Genomic DNA, 16051 nt, shown 5'->3' on the forward strand with positions numbered 1-16051 from the left:
GGCCCCAGGGCTCCTACTGCTCCCCACAAGGCAGGGAGAACTAGCTCAGACCCTGGGAGAAGAGGCATCTCCTGAATAAGCAGGGTAAGGCCAGCAGAAAGAACTCTCTGTGCTCCAGGATATGGTAGACACTTGGTGGGGAAGGATGGTTCCTGGGTCATCTGAGGACCTTCAATGATCTGAGGGAATGGGAAGCTGAGTGAGATTGGCATGGCAGTTCATTGAGCTGCTACTATGAGACAGGCACTTTAGTTGTGCATTCTCAGTACTCCTGCTTTATTGGGATATGATTCCTATGACATAATGCCACCATCAGACTATGGACATCAGTAGGTATTTTTAGTACAAGCATAAAGCTACCCAACCACTTTCACAATCAATATTGGAATTGTTTCACACCCAACACCCAAGAATCTGATGCTCATTCATAGGCATTCCTCATGTGACTGTCCTCCCAGCACCAGGGCAGCTGCTGGGCTAGCTCTCTTTCTGTACCGTTTGACTATTCTACACATCTCAAAGGAATCATAGAACAGCTGGCCTCTAGTTTGATTCTTTTTTTAGCAAATCATTGTTCCTTTCCAGGGATAAATAACATTTCATTGTATGAATGCGTCACCTCCTTTTGAGCTATGATGTCTCCAAAAATCAAAAATGGAAAGAAAAGACCCATATAATACATGGTTTGGGATGCCTTTGCCTCTGGGCCCTCTTCACCAATGTCAAGGGGGCACCACTTCCTGCTTCCTGAAGGTGATGAGAAGGGCACAGCTAGAAGGTAAACTGTGGCAGTGGAAGAGCTGGGGACCAGCCTTCCTGTCACCTCTACAGCAGGGAGCCTCCAAAAGTCAAAAGCTTATATCTCTTATAAGCATTTTTGAAAGGTTTGTTTGGGACATAAGTATATGTTACATTTATTGCTACAATGTCAAAGGCACTACAATGACCAGCTTATCTTGAAAAACTGCAACTAAAAGATGTTTTGAGGCTAAAGGCTTCAAAAGGGCAACTAAGAGGAAATAAAATGGAATTTCATTTCACCTTTTCCAGGTCATTGTACTTGCCTGGATAAGGAGATGGAGGAAAGGCATGGGTGAACGTGCGTCAGCTGCTACCTGTTGTAGGCTCCACTGGTCTCGCAGGAGGTGGGGCTGGGATGGGGGCTACTTACCCGTCCTAGTCTGGCCTTGAGGCCTGGAGGGATATCCCTTTCTGCTTGCCCTCTTCACTTCAGGGTCAGACACCGGAGGAGGTGGAGACCCCGTCCTCATCAAGTGTTTTGCTAGCATAGTCTCAGGAGGAATGAGGTGGGATGCCTGTCATGGTGTTCTCATCCTGAGAAGGCTTCCATGATGGACTCTGCCTGGTGACAAGGAGGAGGGCCACACCCACCACCTGAAAGTACATCTCTGAGGACAGTAACAGCATATGTAGAGGACAGCTTAGTGGCACAGAGCAGTAAAGACACTGACGCTATGGGCTCTGTTTCCTTCTGGCCTGAGGACTTTCCCAGAAAGTGCCTGGATATGGGAGGGTGGGAGTCGTGCCGCCCCATTAATGTAACTTTGATGGCTTGGCAGAGCTAAGGCAAAGCTGGTAATCATTGACCTTCGAAGGCTCCCTGGGGCACGGGAGTAGAGGTGCCAGGAAGGTTGGTCCCCAGCTCTTCCAGTGCCACAGTTTACCCTCAATCTGTAAATTTCTCATCACCTTTGAGAAGCAGGAAGACATGCCCCCTTGACATTGGTGAAGGGATGGCAGCAAAAAAAGACAGCACAAGCAGTGAATGAATTGAGTCCTTTATTTTTGTTTTTGATTTTTGGAGATAGGATCTATCAGTCAGGGCTGGTCTTGAGCTTCCTATGTATCCAGGGATGATTCTGAAATTCTGATTCTTTTACCTCCTCCAGAATGCTGAGATTATAGATTTTCTGGGGATCAAACCTAGGGTCTCATGTAAGTGAAGCAAGCACTCTACCAACTGAATTATATTTCTAGTCCTGTCTGAATCCTTTCTTCCCATGTGTGTCTGGACCTTGAAAGGGAAGTTCAAGCTACATGTAGTTGCAGCTCCATCCTTTCCTAACAGAGCTATAGAAGCTCTTTCTGCGTAAGACAAATATGAATGTATCCATGTGACAAATGAGAAAGATGACCCACTGAAAGGTGAAATAGCTCCTCCTAGTTCTGCTAGTGACTACCTTCAAATTCAAACCCTAAATCCACTGTCACATTCTGTCATAAGGCCACAATGGGACATATGAGATATCAGCTAGAGTGTGGTGCTAGAAGGCATCCAAAGCTTCCCTCCAAGTCTGGGAACCGTTAGGGAGGGGCTCTGACTCTGCCTGTGCATCAAGCTGGCTAAGGCAGTCATGGCCCGTGGCCACACTGACATGGATACTCATTTCCAAGAGCCTCCACTCCTGGCATTGCTCACTGCTCCCATCTTATGAATTGGCAAGGCTGGGAATTCTATATGTTTTCTTTAAAGCAAAGCATATTTTCTTGTTGCAGACAGTGTGTTCAGGGCTCCTGTCCACATGGAATTCATTTGTTTCTGGGCTGGAAAGACTGAGTTGATGTAATACCAACCCAAACCACAGAGAACTAAAAGGGTCAAACTAATAACAGGGTCTCTACACACATAATAAATACAAGTTTTCATAAACATTTAAATTCTTTCATGAAATTGCAGTGCCATTTGAGGTGGGTGGCTTGACATGTGAAATTTAAGAATAGTGTCATTATAGATGTGTCCAGTTTCCAGAACAACAGCCTCCACCCAAGCACACATACTGTTACAAGATAAACAAGTGGGAGGATGGTATTTGATTTGCAAAAATTACTCTTCACTTTATAAAACAATCCACTATAAGATTCTGTTAAATATTTAATATCCTGATGTGTATATAATAAGACATATGCAGTTTCTGCTCACAGATTTCCTTCTGAGAACATTTACTGACTTCAACATAAGATTATGTATCCAGACATGTATAATGATATTTTCAGTATAATAGTGCTTTTTAAAAAATAGTAATGAGAATAAAGAGACCACCAGGAAAGAAAAGCCTTTGGGATCACTGTGTTAATTTAATTTTCAATTCTAAAATCATTAGAAATTGGAATTTGCCAGTTAGGATAGGGGACCTCTGGAAGCTCTGGACTGAGACCAAGATGGTGGTCTGACAACTTTAGTCAAAATCAAGATCACCAGAGGCAGAGCTGACCTTTCAAGCCCTTCCTATGCAGAGGGTCCTGTCTGTCTTGATCCATCTGTTATAAATGGTACCCAATATTGTGGGGGCCTGTCCTCTCACCAGAGATTAACTGTGTATTTGTTGTGATTTATAGGTATCTTCCCTGCAAGGCCTTTGCCCCAGTCTTGCATATTGACAAAAGCAGCATGGCCACTTCCAAACCCAAAGGCAGCTCTGATTGGCCACATAAGGTTCATGCATTTGTGAAGTTCTGAGAGTTGACTTGCTTCTTCACACAAGGGCAAGTGGCTTGATTTGTTATTGGGCACTCCAAGATACCAAAGAGCTGGGCAAACATTTGGTTATGGGGGAGTCTTTCAAGCAAAGCTTCTGTGCTCCAGTCACCTGTCCTTTCTAGATTCCATGGAGAACAAGTGCTGCCATTAAATGCCATTGTCATCATACCCTCTCCAGTGTCTTGTGGTTCAGGTGTTCCATGTACAGGCCTGGTGAAGGTTCAGCCATTTGGTCTGCCTTTTAGGAAGTAGAATTTTATCGTACCATTGCTGTTTGGGTCTAGATTTGTATTTCCCACCCCTTCGATGCCCTCTCCTCCCTTCCCATCCATCCTAGTGTCTAGTCCACGAGATGCTTGCTGGGTATGTAAGGTATCTTGGGTAGATTCAGGTTAGGTGCTGTAGATGATTGAGACTCCCATGCTCATACCCTTCTCTCCTCTTCTTGGTGCCTTTGAACAGGCCCTTCCTTATCCCTGGAAACTTGTCCCCTCTTTGCTGATCCCTGACTCTAAGCTCAAAGTCTGACAGAGGGTTGGTCTCTGGCTAGCTCTCACTGTCTGTGTGATCTCTCTCACCAAGCAGGGAAATGTGTGCCAAGCCATCACTCCTGGCACACAGCGAGAGGTGCTGAGTACTTGTTTGCCTTCCTGCCCTCACTACTGTTGACACTACTTTGAGTGTGCCTGCCACAGGGCTTAAAAGCAAAGACTTCTCAGTCAGACAAGTCTAGATTCCTCTAGTCTTCCAACTTTTGTCTTTCTGCTTTTGAGCCTTGGAAAAATTTCTTAGCTTCTATGTGCCTCAGTTTCCAGGCTCTTAGAATTATTATGAGATCGCTTTTGTTTACTTATTCCTTTATTTGGCAATTGAGATTTAAGTATCATTCATTCCCGCAGTTTCAATTTATCTTTGTTAATTCCTGCCCCCTTCCTATTCCCAGTGTCCTTCCCTACTAATTCCCTCCCTCAGGATTCTGTCTGCATGTCACATGAGATATCAATGCAATGATACAGGCAAGAGATTTTGCATCTGTGCTTGAGAAACAATGCAAGCTGTCTGCTTCAGCGTGTATACTTTAGAAGGACACTGTTTTCATCATGCTCAAGGGGGCGCTGTGTACATTTCATGTAGCAAAGTGTCCGCTCAGGGCAGGGAAGCTTCTGGGAGCTTTTGCTGCTTCTTCTCTATGCACTCCTTTTCTGAATCTTTCTCTCCAGAGGCTTTGGGCCACATGTCTCCACTTTTACTCTGCTTCCATTGTCAACTTTGAGTCAGTTAAAGCAAAGCTTTCCGTTGGTAAAGCATTGTGCTCTTGGATTAAAAGAGAAGAATTATTAGAAAATCTCTGGAGGAAGTGGGTCCCAGGAGCACCTACTATTTCTTGTGAGTTTCTTGTGTCAAAGTACTAAGAATCAGTGATTGGGGAGGGCTCAGCCCTAAATGATACTTCCTCATCCCAACCTCCAAGGCTCAGAGAACATTGAGAAGAGGGAGGGGGAAGAATGTAAGATCCATAGATGGGGAGGGGTGCTGAGGAACACTGTCTTTTAGAGGTGAAAGGGTGTTGCATTCATAACCTTATAGTGACTGTTGTTACCTGCACAAAACATGTACAATAGTGGGACATCAATATTCTATCATGGATAGGGAAGGAACGCGAAAAACAAAGCAAAATAACCAACATAGGACTTAACTGGAAAACAAAGTTGTTCAGCAGAAAGCAGAAAGGAGATAGGGTGCAAAAGAATGTAATAAGTGGGCAATATGATTAAAATACATCATATACATTATGAAAATTGTCAATAAAAAATTTAAAGCAGGCTGAAGAGATTGCTTAGAAATTACAAGAGCTTGCTGGTAAAGCCTGATAGCCTGGGTTCAATTTCCCAGTACGTACATAAAGCCAGATGCACAAAGTGGCATGTGTCTGGAATTCATTTGCAGTGGCAAGATGCCCTGGGACTCCCATTCATTCTCATTCTCTCTCTCTCTCTCTCTCTCTCTTTGCAAGTAAATAATAAGAAAGTTTAAAAACAAGAAGCTTTTCTGGCCAAGGTTGAGGGTTGAGAGCAGTACTAGGTAATGAGTATAAACAAATATTTAGAAGGCAGTTGGATAATTTGTCCAGTTAGCAAAACAACAGTAGTAAATTCCCCTCCTCGGGCCTTGTGATCTCCCTAGCCATAGAGTTTTGACTAGGTTTACTGTACCAAGCATGAATTCTCTCTTGTGGAATGGACCTCAAATCCAATCAGATTAAGCAGTTGATTTCCCCCTGCTCAAACAGACATACCACTGTTGCACCAGCAGGCACATCTTGTTTGGCAGGTTGGGATCATAGCAGAGCATCCACAGCTGGGTAATATCACTGATGACTTTTCTCCCATAGTAGTCAAAAACTGAACTAAGCTTCTTTCTATGCAGGGCTATGACATATTGGCATTTCCAAAAGAGTGTAAGAAACAATAATTATGAAGAATACTGGGCAATGTTATTGGAAATGCACACAGGATAAGCTATCAGCTTCCAAAGCGCTTGTGTGTGAACTCTCTCCACCCCCATTTCTCTTTTCCACTCTCCTTCTCTCTCTTCTCCTTCTCTCTCTTCTTCCCTTCCTTCTTGTTGATTGATCATTAGAGGTCTTTAATCCAACTCTTTTCTTTTTTTTCTGCTCTAGACAAAGTACTTTCTTCTAGTTCTATAGCAAATGTATACAGCTGCCAAAGACTGGTGATACCTCATGGCCCTCTTCCTTGGGGGTAGTTCTGACAGCTCCCCTTGCTGGTTTATCAGGAGCATCATATCATAGCTTCCACCACTTCTCACTGGCCACATGAAGAAAGATCTTTGGGTTAGAGTATGGTTGTCTCAGGATGCCCAGTGACCCTATTAAACAAGTTAATGTAGACAGAATCTAAAACCTTAACTTGAAGATTTCAAGTCATTTCAATGGCCTTTTGTTTTTCATTTGGTAATTTGCTTGACTTTTCATATCTTTATACAAAAATAAGCACATGAGTATGAATGTTTCCTGTAGTAATAGAATTATCCCTCACAAATTGACTTATAAGTGAGTTTATATTGTCTCTTTGGCACACTTCTCTCATATATGTGTTTATTATGACCTATCAGTGGGTGAAAGTCCTCCAGCCAGTGGAACACCTGCATCAGAGCCACAAAGACATTTGGCAGCTAAGGAGAATATGCAATGACCTATGAGGTATCGCTTGCAGATTGGGCAGGGTCTGAGGAGGCCCTGGACTTTTTTCAGGTGACACAGGGAGATATAAAGCCGTCCTTTGCTCAGGAAAGAAGGAGGGCATGCAATTAGATATTACATTAATAAATCTCATCTGTAGAAGAGAGAGACTGGGACAAGGCTGATGCTAGCTTGGCCAAGAATCCTCAAGCACTCGCCCCAGCCAGGTTGGGGACATGCGTGGCTGCTGCACAGTTTGGATCATGGTTGTGGTTTTGTCTGTGTTCATTCGTGATTGTAGAGAGGCTTTGCTTTTATCCAGAACCTCAGTTTTCAGAGCAGACTTATCCTATGCTGATGCCCACAGCCAGGTCTTGTTCTTCTATTGAAGATTGATTGTCACAGAACATCAGCATAGGATAAGATGGCTCTGATAACAGAAGCCCCATTCTTACCACTCTAAGACAAAGCTTCTGCCTTGACAATAAATAAATCCTTCACTAAAATATATTTTCATGACCCAGGCCTTCTGTTTTCCATTGGGAGGTGGGCTTTAAGCTGGTATAGTTTGTAGACATGAAGTGTGGACAGAACCTTTGTCTCTCTCTCTCTCTCAGAATCCTTTCTATTTTTAACTGTGCCCATGGTGGCTAGAGTCAGTGGCACCTGCTTAAAGTGCTGTACTGGGAACCAATGTATCAATTTCTACCTTTTGTCACTTGCTACTATTCTCTAGGTATATTATATATACCACCGTATTTAAAATATACTATGGCCTTTGGGAGTGATATTATTAGAGCCATTTTATAGGTAAGGAAAGTGAGATTCTTCAGAAAGGCAAAATGACTTACTTAGTCACCTGGCCACTAAACAACAGAGCTGGAGTTCAAGTTCAGGACCAAAGTAAACCAAGCTGGAACCCTTCCTTCCACTAGACCAAGCTGCCTCTAAACATTACCTGTTCTGGGAATATTGTTTGCCTACATCTCCTATTTTCTCATGCAAAACACACCAAGCCATTCAGATAATGCCATTGTCATTGGCTGGCCCCAGAGACACTTGCAGAGTACACTGTGTCTATGAGGATGCCAATAGCATCAGACCACAAGGGCCCTTGAAGCTTGTTCCCAAGCTCCTTTCTGGAAGAAGTGAAGGACCAGGGAAGGCCTATATGTTGCACTCATGCACAGAACACCCACACCCACACTAATCTGGCTTCCTGGCAGAGAGGCCGCGGAGCACACTTAATTCCCAAGGGTGGCTTATTTACCATGTATGCCCTATTCTAGCCTGGCAGAGTCCCAGGGCTCAGATGCCCTTTTGCATACAAGGATGTAAGGCCAGGAAGAATTGGTTCCCACAGGTTCACCAAATTCTACCCTATGTAAACTGCTTGAGTACACCAAAGACATCACTGATACTTTTTTTTTTTTTTTTGACATTTCTAACCAAAAGGCATGCTAGTCTCTCTCTCTAGACTGTGCACATACAGAGGGAAGTCCAGGGAGCTAAATGCTCAATGGTCCTTGGGGCTCAGCATGTTTGCAAATAAATTCAGCTGGGTGGTTGTGATCAGTGTGTGATGAGTTTTGTAGAAAACAGGAAGTCCTCTGCAGAACCGGTTAGATGCTTTTGTTTAGCTCCTTAGCAAAAGTGGATTGAAGAAGCCAATGCTGACACCTAGCCTTATGAGGCCCTTTGGTGAGTGTTAATTAGTGGATTATTTATCTGGGAACAAGTTGAGAGCATGAACTGTTTCTTGCATGTTCCAATCACAGCACGTGGTACTTAGCAGACAGATGTTCAATAAGAAGAGCTTATTATATAAGTGTGCTAGAGGCTATATTGATTAAGATAGCAGACAGCATGCTTCAGAGTGCCTTAAATGCTCTGCTCTGGAAGCCTGAGGAAATATTTGTTGGCTCAATTGATTCTTAGTCTGAAACAAAGTAGCAAATTTTCACAAAAACTTGAATTTCTTCTGCACAACAGTTGCCAAGGGACTAGAGAAAAATGATCTCATGTCTGTTTTCTGGCCACATGGTCCATATTTCCTATCTCCAATATAAAAATTTGACTCTCAAAAATGTCCTGAAGTTAGCTAATCTTGTGTAGAAACTATGAGAGATTTAGTTTACGGGCAGACTACAGTAAGATAATTTGAACTCAGATGTAATACAAGCATTATCTTCCCCTCCCTGCCATAGTAACCTCCATGCAGCTAGGGACAGGAAGGAGACAGTGTGACAAGTGCCAAAGGATCCCCGATTTCAGCACCATAAGGCCAGGTGTTCTTTCTAGACCCAGCTCCTCCTGCAGATCTACAACAAAGATGGTCAGTGGCTGCGGAAGGCTGAGCGGCTTGGCTCTCACCTGCCTTTCCAGCCCAGATACAAAGATACACACCTAGCCTTCCGAGCACTCCAGGATGTGTTGACTGGATTTTCTTTCAGCTCACTTGTCTCCTTTCTCTCACCTCAGCCTTGACCACATGAACAGTTAAATGCTGGGTAGTCACTACCACACACCGCACACACGAGTATCTCTCCTAAACTATCTTTGCTGGAGAGAGAGTTTCCAGCTGCTGAGCAATATGAGTGATAGTAAACTCCCATCTTTTACACACACATTGACCCAATTTCACCACTCAGAAAATGTTTATAGAGTTCTTACTGTGTGACTATGACACATCTTTAGGCTTTGACCACTATTCTGACCCTCCAAATAGATGCTCCCCTGAGGGCTCCTGCCATTTTATATCACAGTCAGTGCCAGCATTCTCATTCTGTTTGCTTATGGTGACAAGGATGGGGTCTCTGGTCAGCCATTGCCACTGTGATGTGTAGCACAGTGGCTTGCACAGTAATATAAACATATTACTATGGAGTAATGATAAATACTAAGTGACCACATCCATAAATACAATGAGTTTGGAGCTCATGGAAATGCTTTCTACCAGGCTGGGCCCCCAGCTCATGGGGATTGTCCAGAAAAGGTTTTCCCTTGTGGCATTGCCCAAACCACACATGTTATAATTGCCAATGTACTTGCCTCACCCTCCCATTCAACCGTGAGCCCCTGAGAATAAGGACAGTTCTGTTTGCCTTTGAAATCCCACAGAACAAGAATATTGTCAAGGATTGAGAAGTATATTAAAAGTCTCTTTTCCGAAAATGACCTACTTATAGAATAGGAATGCTGAGCACTAAAGAACAAGGAGTCATCATGTAATCTACTTGTTTTGCCAGGCCACTAAGAGTACCTTGGTAAATATTAGCTAATGTGCAGTCCTTTGCTTGCTATTAAGATTTACTGATTTCAATAAAAAGGAAACTAAAAGCTAGATGTGTTATATAACCTAGACACCAGTGATAATCTCTAATCACCCAGTCATTCATGAATATACATTAGCTCTGTCTGTGGTTAGATTAAATGCTATGGTCCAAGTAAAGTAGGATCTGCGTGATAATAGATCTGCCTTGTGAATGATGGATTTGGTTAAGAGAGGAATTTACCCTGTATCCTTGTACTCTCTAAGCATATTTCTTCTTTCTCTTTCATCAAACAAATCAACAACATGGCTAATCCAGTACATGTAAAGTATACCTTCAATAAAGGCCAGTTTTTCTAGCATATACCCAAGCAAAAAGGCTTATTTTACATCCCAGTTTCTTACATAACAGTGACTATTGTATGGAGTGATTAATGTGGTATCATGTTTCTTCCTGGTATGATTTTACTCTTATCATACAAGTATGCCCCTGTCTGTCTATGTTTCTAGATCCACCTGTGTTTTTGTGAGCCCTTGGAAAGGTTATTGTCTCAGTATGTTTTGGAGAATTGGCTGAGAGATTGAGGATAACTAATTATGTCCAAAAGTTATTTGGCACAACTTAGGAGAGTAGCAAGTGAGCTACAGAGCGTGGCAAAGGAGAGGGGGGCCATGCTGGATCCAGTCCACGTCTGCTGCCTGGGACCTCAGCTGGTGGTGTGTCATGTCTTAGCATGACGGTATTCAAGCCATGTGAGGTTTGAAAAATATATATACCCACCTTGGGACTTGGTCTGAGAACCACTTGTGTCGGCTTAAACCACACAACTCCACTATTGAATTCAGTATTTTCAAGCTAATCCAAACTAGCATCTGTCCACTGGCTGAAACCCAAGATAAACTAGGCTGGACCTAGAAGAAATCAGCCTACACCAGACAGCTCCCAGCACCACCACTTCCATACTCTGCCAGCCATGGATGCTTCGGGTCAGAGTATGTTTGGAGTGCTGGTAAGTGCGGAAAACTGGGAAAGGTTCTCCAGGCTGCTGGCTCCTTCTATGTCACCTCTTCAAAAGCCGGGCAGACTATATTTGCATTTCTTAATGCAGCCATGTTAGCCCAAACTTATCTTCACTTATCAGAATTCTCCATTATGCTAGCCAATTTCAGAGAGGCTGGAAGAAAAGGTCAGAAATTGGGATTTTGGGCCTCATCTCTAGAATTATAATGTATGAACAAGGGCATGGATTCCACAGAACAATGTTGATTTTAGAATTGATACTTTAAGGTGAGAACCAGTCTATAAGGAGATTTGTACACAGCTTGAGCTTCCGTGCACCTGAGCAAGAGCACCAGTCCCCAGTAGCTGTAGGCCAAGCTGCTATGTGTAATGGTCCTGGCAGGATGGGTTGGGGAAGGAGACCATTAAGCCTCTGTGAGCCTCACCTGGAGCCATTCCCTCATCTTATCCTGGGGATTTGAGGTCAGTGAGGGTTGGGCAGGGCTCACTGAGTTGTCATGGCATTTGTGGCTTTCTTGGTGGAACTTTAAAAAAAATTTGGGGGGGTCCTTGCTTTTATATTTCCATCACCAGTGTGGCTGTGGTTTTCTTCTTGTCACTTCTACTTACTGTTGTCCTCTTGTATTTTACCTGAGCTAAAGCCATGAACAAAACATTGAGGAACATCATTGCTATTTAAAATAACGACACTAAGCTGGTTTCATTTCCTAGTTTATATGAATAAACACATTCTTATAGGGAGATTTTGCAACCTATTTTTAAAAACATATTTGCATTTAATGAAAACTACCATGAAAGCATTGCTAACCATTGTGGGCACACCTTGATTTTCTTTGGTGTAGGGGAAGAGGTAGTGTAGTATTTATGAACCCTGAGTTTTACCATTATTGGTTATTTAGGGGAAAGTCCCTTTATATTTTGCTGGAAATCTCCCTCCTCCCCCTCCCCTCCAGCCCTCTCTCTTTCCCTCTGTCTCTCTCTCACACACACAATGTGCCTCATAAATGAGAAAGCAGTGTGCAGATGGTATTTTGAAGGGCCTAGCTTATCCACTGAATTATTCCACTTGTGCTGATCAAATAAACAGGAAGCTCTGAGACTATACCAGCAGCTGGGGTCTAGGTGAATGAAACATGATCTACCTTTGTGGAGGTTAAGTCTGTGCTCAACAGACCTTCAGCTTGGAGCAAGGGGTAGAGTTTGCAACATTGATCATTGATGATAGTCCTCATTCTGTTTCTTTTGGAATTTTTTTTTTTTTTGAGACAGGGTCTCCCTGTAGCCCAGGCTAACCTGGAATTCATTCTGTAGTCTCAGGGCGGCCTTGAACTCATAGTGATCCTCCTACCTCTGCCTCCTGAGTGCTGGGACTAAAGGCGTGAGCCACCACACCCATTTCTCTTTTGAAAAATTTGACCAGCTATAGCTTTGTAGAACTACAGAAGAAGTTGCCAAGATCATCTGATGGGTTCTGAGCTCTGTATAAAAGGGAATTTCAACAATACTGTGCTTTCCTTAAAGGTTTTTTTTTTTTTTTTTTTGGAAGTATAGCTTTAGGATAGAAAATTTTACAACTGAAATGCAGTGTGGCTAGTTTCTTCGAACTGGAGGCAGGGGCCTTGTGTTCTAGTTCTATCTTGACACAGGCTTGGCATGGGACTGTGGAGAAGTCATTTCAATTTTATGAGCCATGGTTCTTTTATCTGATAAATGAGGAAATTAAACTGGACCAGGAATCCTGATGGGAGTGCCACCAGTAGCATGTACAAGGCTAGGTAACAGTTGATGAATGCTTCCTTTTGTCTGTTATTTCTTTTTATATATCACAAAAATATCAACAGTGCAGAAGGTTTTCCTTAAAAGTGATGTGATTTGAATAATAATATCCAATAAATAAAATCCCAGGTTATAATGGGTCACGTGACTGAGATCAGGAGATACTTGAATATATGCTCTCTTTATACCTTTCCCCTTCTATTTCTCTCTCATTAAGTTGGTATTTAGGCTGTAGGTCTTTCAGTGGAAAGTTTCCACTGGCTATAGAAATCCTACATGGTGTATTCTGCCATCCAGTATAAATTAGTTGGCTTATCCAAGTGAGCATCAATAAACCTGATAGTTTTGAACAATCTTTACAAAAGTGGTAGCTCATATGTGAGTCATCTGGCTCACTACTGCTATATGCATAATCATATTTTTTCCTCTTTTCCTCTGATGTGTTTTCAGATCAGGGTGTTGACAGAAAGGATGTTCAAACATCTTCGTAAATGGTTTGTCACTCATTTTCTTGGACGTTCTCGGCAACGATCAAGGCTAGTCTCCAAAGATGGAAGGTGCAACATAGAATTTGGCAATGTGGACACACAGTCAAGGTTTATATTCTTTGTGGACATCTGGACAACTATACTTGACCTCAAATGGAGATACAAAATGACCATTTTCATCACAGCCTTCTTGGGGAGTTGGTTCCTCTTTGGTCTCCTGTGGTATGTGGTAGCCTATGTTCACAAAGACCTCCCAGAGTTCTATCCAGCAGAAAATCACACCCCGTGTGTGGAGAACATTAATGGCATGACCTCAGCTTTTCTATTTTCTCTGGAAACTCAAGTAACCATAGGATATGGATTCAGGTGTGTGACAGAGCAATGTGCTACTGCCATTTTCTTGCTAATCTTTCAGTCTATTCTTGGAGTCATCATCAACTCCTTCATGTGTGGCGCCATATTAGCCAAGATCTCCAGACCCAAAAAACGTGCCAAAACCATTACATTCAGCAAGAATGCAGTGATTAGCAAGCGCGGTGGGAAGCTCTGCCTCCTAATCCGAGTGGCTAATCTGAGGAAGAGCCTCCTGATTGGCAGTCACATCTATGGCAAGCTTCTCAAGACTACAATCACCCCCGAAGGAGAGACCATTATTTTGGACCAGACCAATATCAACTTTGTAGTTGATGCTGGAAATGAGAATCTGTTCTTCATCTCCCCACTGACCATCTACCACATCATTGACCACAACAGCCCCTTCTTCCACATGGCGGCAGAAACACTCCCTCAGCAGGACTTTGAATTAGTGGTGTTTTTGGATGGCACAGTGGAATCTACCAGTGCCACCTGCCAAGTGCGCACATCCTATGTCCCAGAGGAGGTACTTTGGGGATACCGTTTTGTTCCCATAGTATCAAAGACCAAGGAAGGGAAATACCGAGTGGATTTTCATAACTTTAGCAAGACAGTGGAAGTGGAGACCCCTCACTGTGCCATGTGCCTTTATAATGAGAAGGATGCCAGAGTTAGAATGAAGAGAGGCTATGACAACCCTAATTTTACCTTATCAGAAGTTGATGAGACAGATGACACCAAAATGTAGCAGTGGGTTTTCACTGTGCACAAAGTCTTCCAAGTACATAATAGCCAAAGCCAGTTTGGGATAAACCAGGGTGAAAAATCAGGTCTACTAGAACAGTCATCCCTGCCCCATGGCTATAATCCAATCAGTCACATTACTCTAAAAGCTATTCTACTAGAACATGATGCTTTTATATGAGACTGGCAAATGGAGGCCACAGGAGCTCACTTGGAATCTTCACCGTGATCACTGAGCTCACACAATGTCGATGGGAATAAAGTAATCAAAAATCTTAGGGACAGGATATAGGAAATATTTTTAAGTGCTCCTTAAAGAAGTTAGCAGCTTTAGATAGGAGCAGAAAGCTATGTTTTCTAATGATGAGAAACCTTCAACTTTCATTTTAAAATAGACTTAGATCAATGGAAAAATTATCTCCAGAGTTGGGGAAGACAAACTAACCAATTAATGACAACAAGAAGAGACTGTCACACTGAATGATTTGTGGCTCGACCCTCCAGAGATCTGGTGCTGGAGCCTTCATCTGACACAAGTGTGTCACTTGTGTTTTGGTGGTGAGGGAAGGTGCAGTCCAGAGACTCTATACCTCTCAAAACCTGAGGTGGAGAGAAACAGGGAGATCCAAATTGTCTTTATGCCCTATCCAGATGCTGAGGTCCCTGTGGACTTTGGCACAACTGATCATATGTGGTACATTAAACAGAAGCTAAGTCTATTTCCCTAAAATTTCTGTGAATATCTCCCTGCAGGGCAGAAGGATAGACTTAAAAGTGGTAGTCATAATTCTTTCTATTTGCAAATGATGGCTTATGGGGCTAAAAGTCTGTTAAAAGAGTATTTATTTTCTGACCTTCCAGTATGGACATGAGGACTATGAGCCCAGAAGGAATATGAGTCTAATGCTAAAATGTTGTTTTGTTTCTCTGCTTGAACTCCAATGCTACTTATGAAGGAGCTGTGGGAAAGGGAAAGGTTGGGCCATGGCCTAAGACAAGACATTGCTGTTTTCCTCTCTCTGAGATCCAGTATCATGTCTTCCTAAAAGAGATAAACTTAGTGGAAGGATTGACCTTGAAGGAAGGTTTCAATGTGAATGTCTTATTCATTTCCTCACCTGCATTATTTTGAATGTATCCTTAAAAAAAAAAAAGAATGCAAAAATAAAACAGAATGCAAACCTGTTAAGGAATCAAAATGCTTTTTTGTAGCCGGGCGTGGTGGCGCATGCCTTTAATCCCAGCACTCGGGAGGCAGACGTGGGAGGATTGCTGTGAGTTCAAGGCCACCTTGGGACTACATAGTTAATTCCAGGTCAGCCTGAACCAAAGTGAGACCCTACCTCTAAAACACAACTAGAAAAAATGCATTTTGGTATGGTTGATTAATAAATTTCTGTAATTGTATATACTTTCCAAAAGTGTAATTTATTGAGTATTAGCTGTGACTGGGTGAATGTGGAAAGTGGTCTTGCCACAACAGACTTCCTCCTGGAAGGAGTGGGGCGGGTGGGCAGGACCAAACAGCATGTTTGTTCTCCTGACTTTCTGGGAGAAGATGAGCGAGACCTCTTTTGGTCTAGCTCTATCAAATCTCTCCAGCTTGAATGTTGGCAGAGAGAGTGGCAGTTGCTAGTTCTTGTCTGTAGAGATGGCTTTGCTTTTGCAGGACCAGGGTTGAATCTTATTGATCTGT

The 16051-nt window shown here is 42.8% G+C and overlaps 1 protein-coding gene across 2 annotated transcripts in view; it reads left to right on the forward strand.

Moving 5' to 3' along the window:
• Kcnj1 (potassium inwardly rectifying channel subfamily J member 1) overlaps positions 1-15762 on the forward strand; it is a 30427-nt gene extending 14665 nt beyond the window's left edge. For both annotated transcript variants that reach the window (XM_045145390.1, XM_045145389.1), the window contains exon 2: positions 13220-15762. In XM_045145390.1, coding sequence (XP_045001325.1) covers positions 13241-14359 — 1119 coding nt within the window. In that variant the 5' untranslated portion in view covers positions 13220-13240 and the 3' untranslated portion in view covers positions 14360-15762. The remainder of the gene's footprint in view (positions 1-13219) is intronic.
• The last annotated feature ends 289 nt before the right edge of the window (positions 15763-16051 follow it).

This window comes from Jaculus jaculus, chromosome 3, assembly GCF_020740685.1.
Source record: "Jaculus jaculus isolate mJacJac1 chromosome 3, mJacJac1.mat.Y.cur, whole genome shotgun sequence".
NCBI classification, from domain to species: domain Eukaryota; kingdom Metazoa; phylum Chordata; class Mammalia; order Rodentia; family Dipodidae; genus Jaculus; species Jaculus jaculus.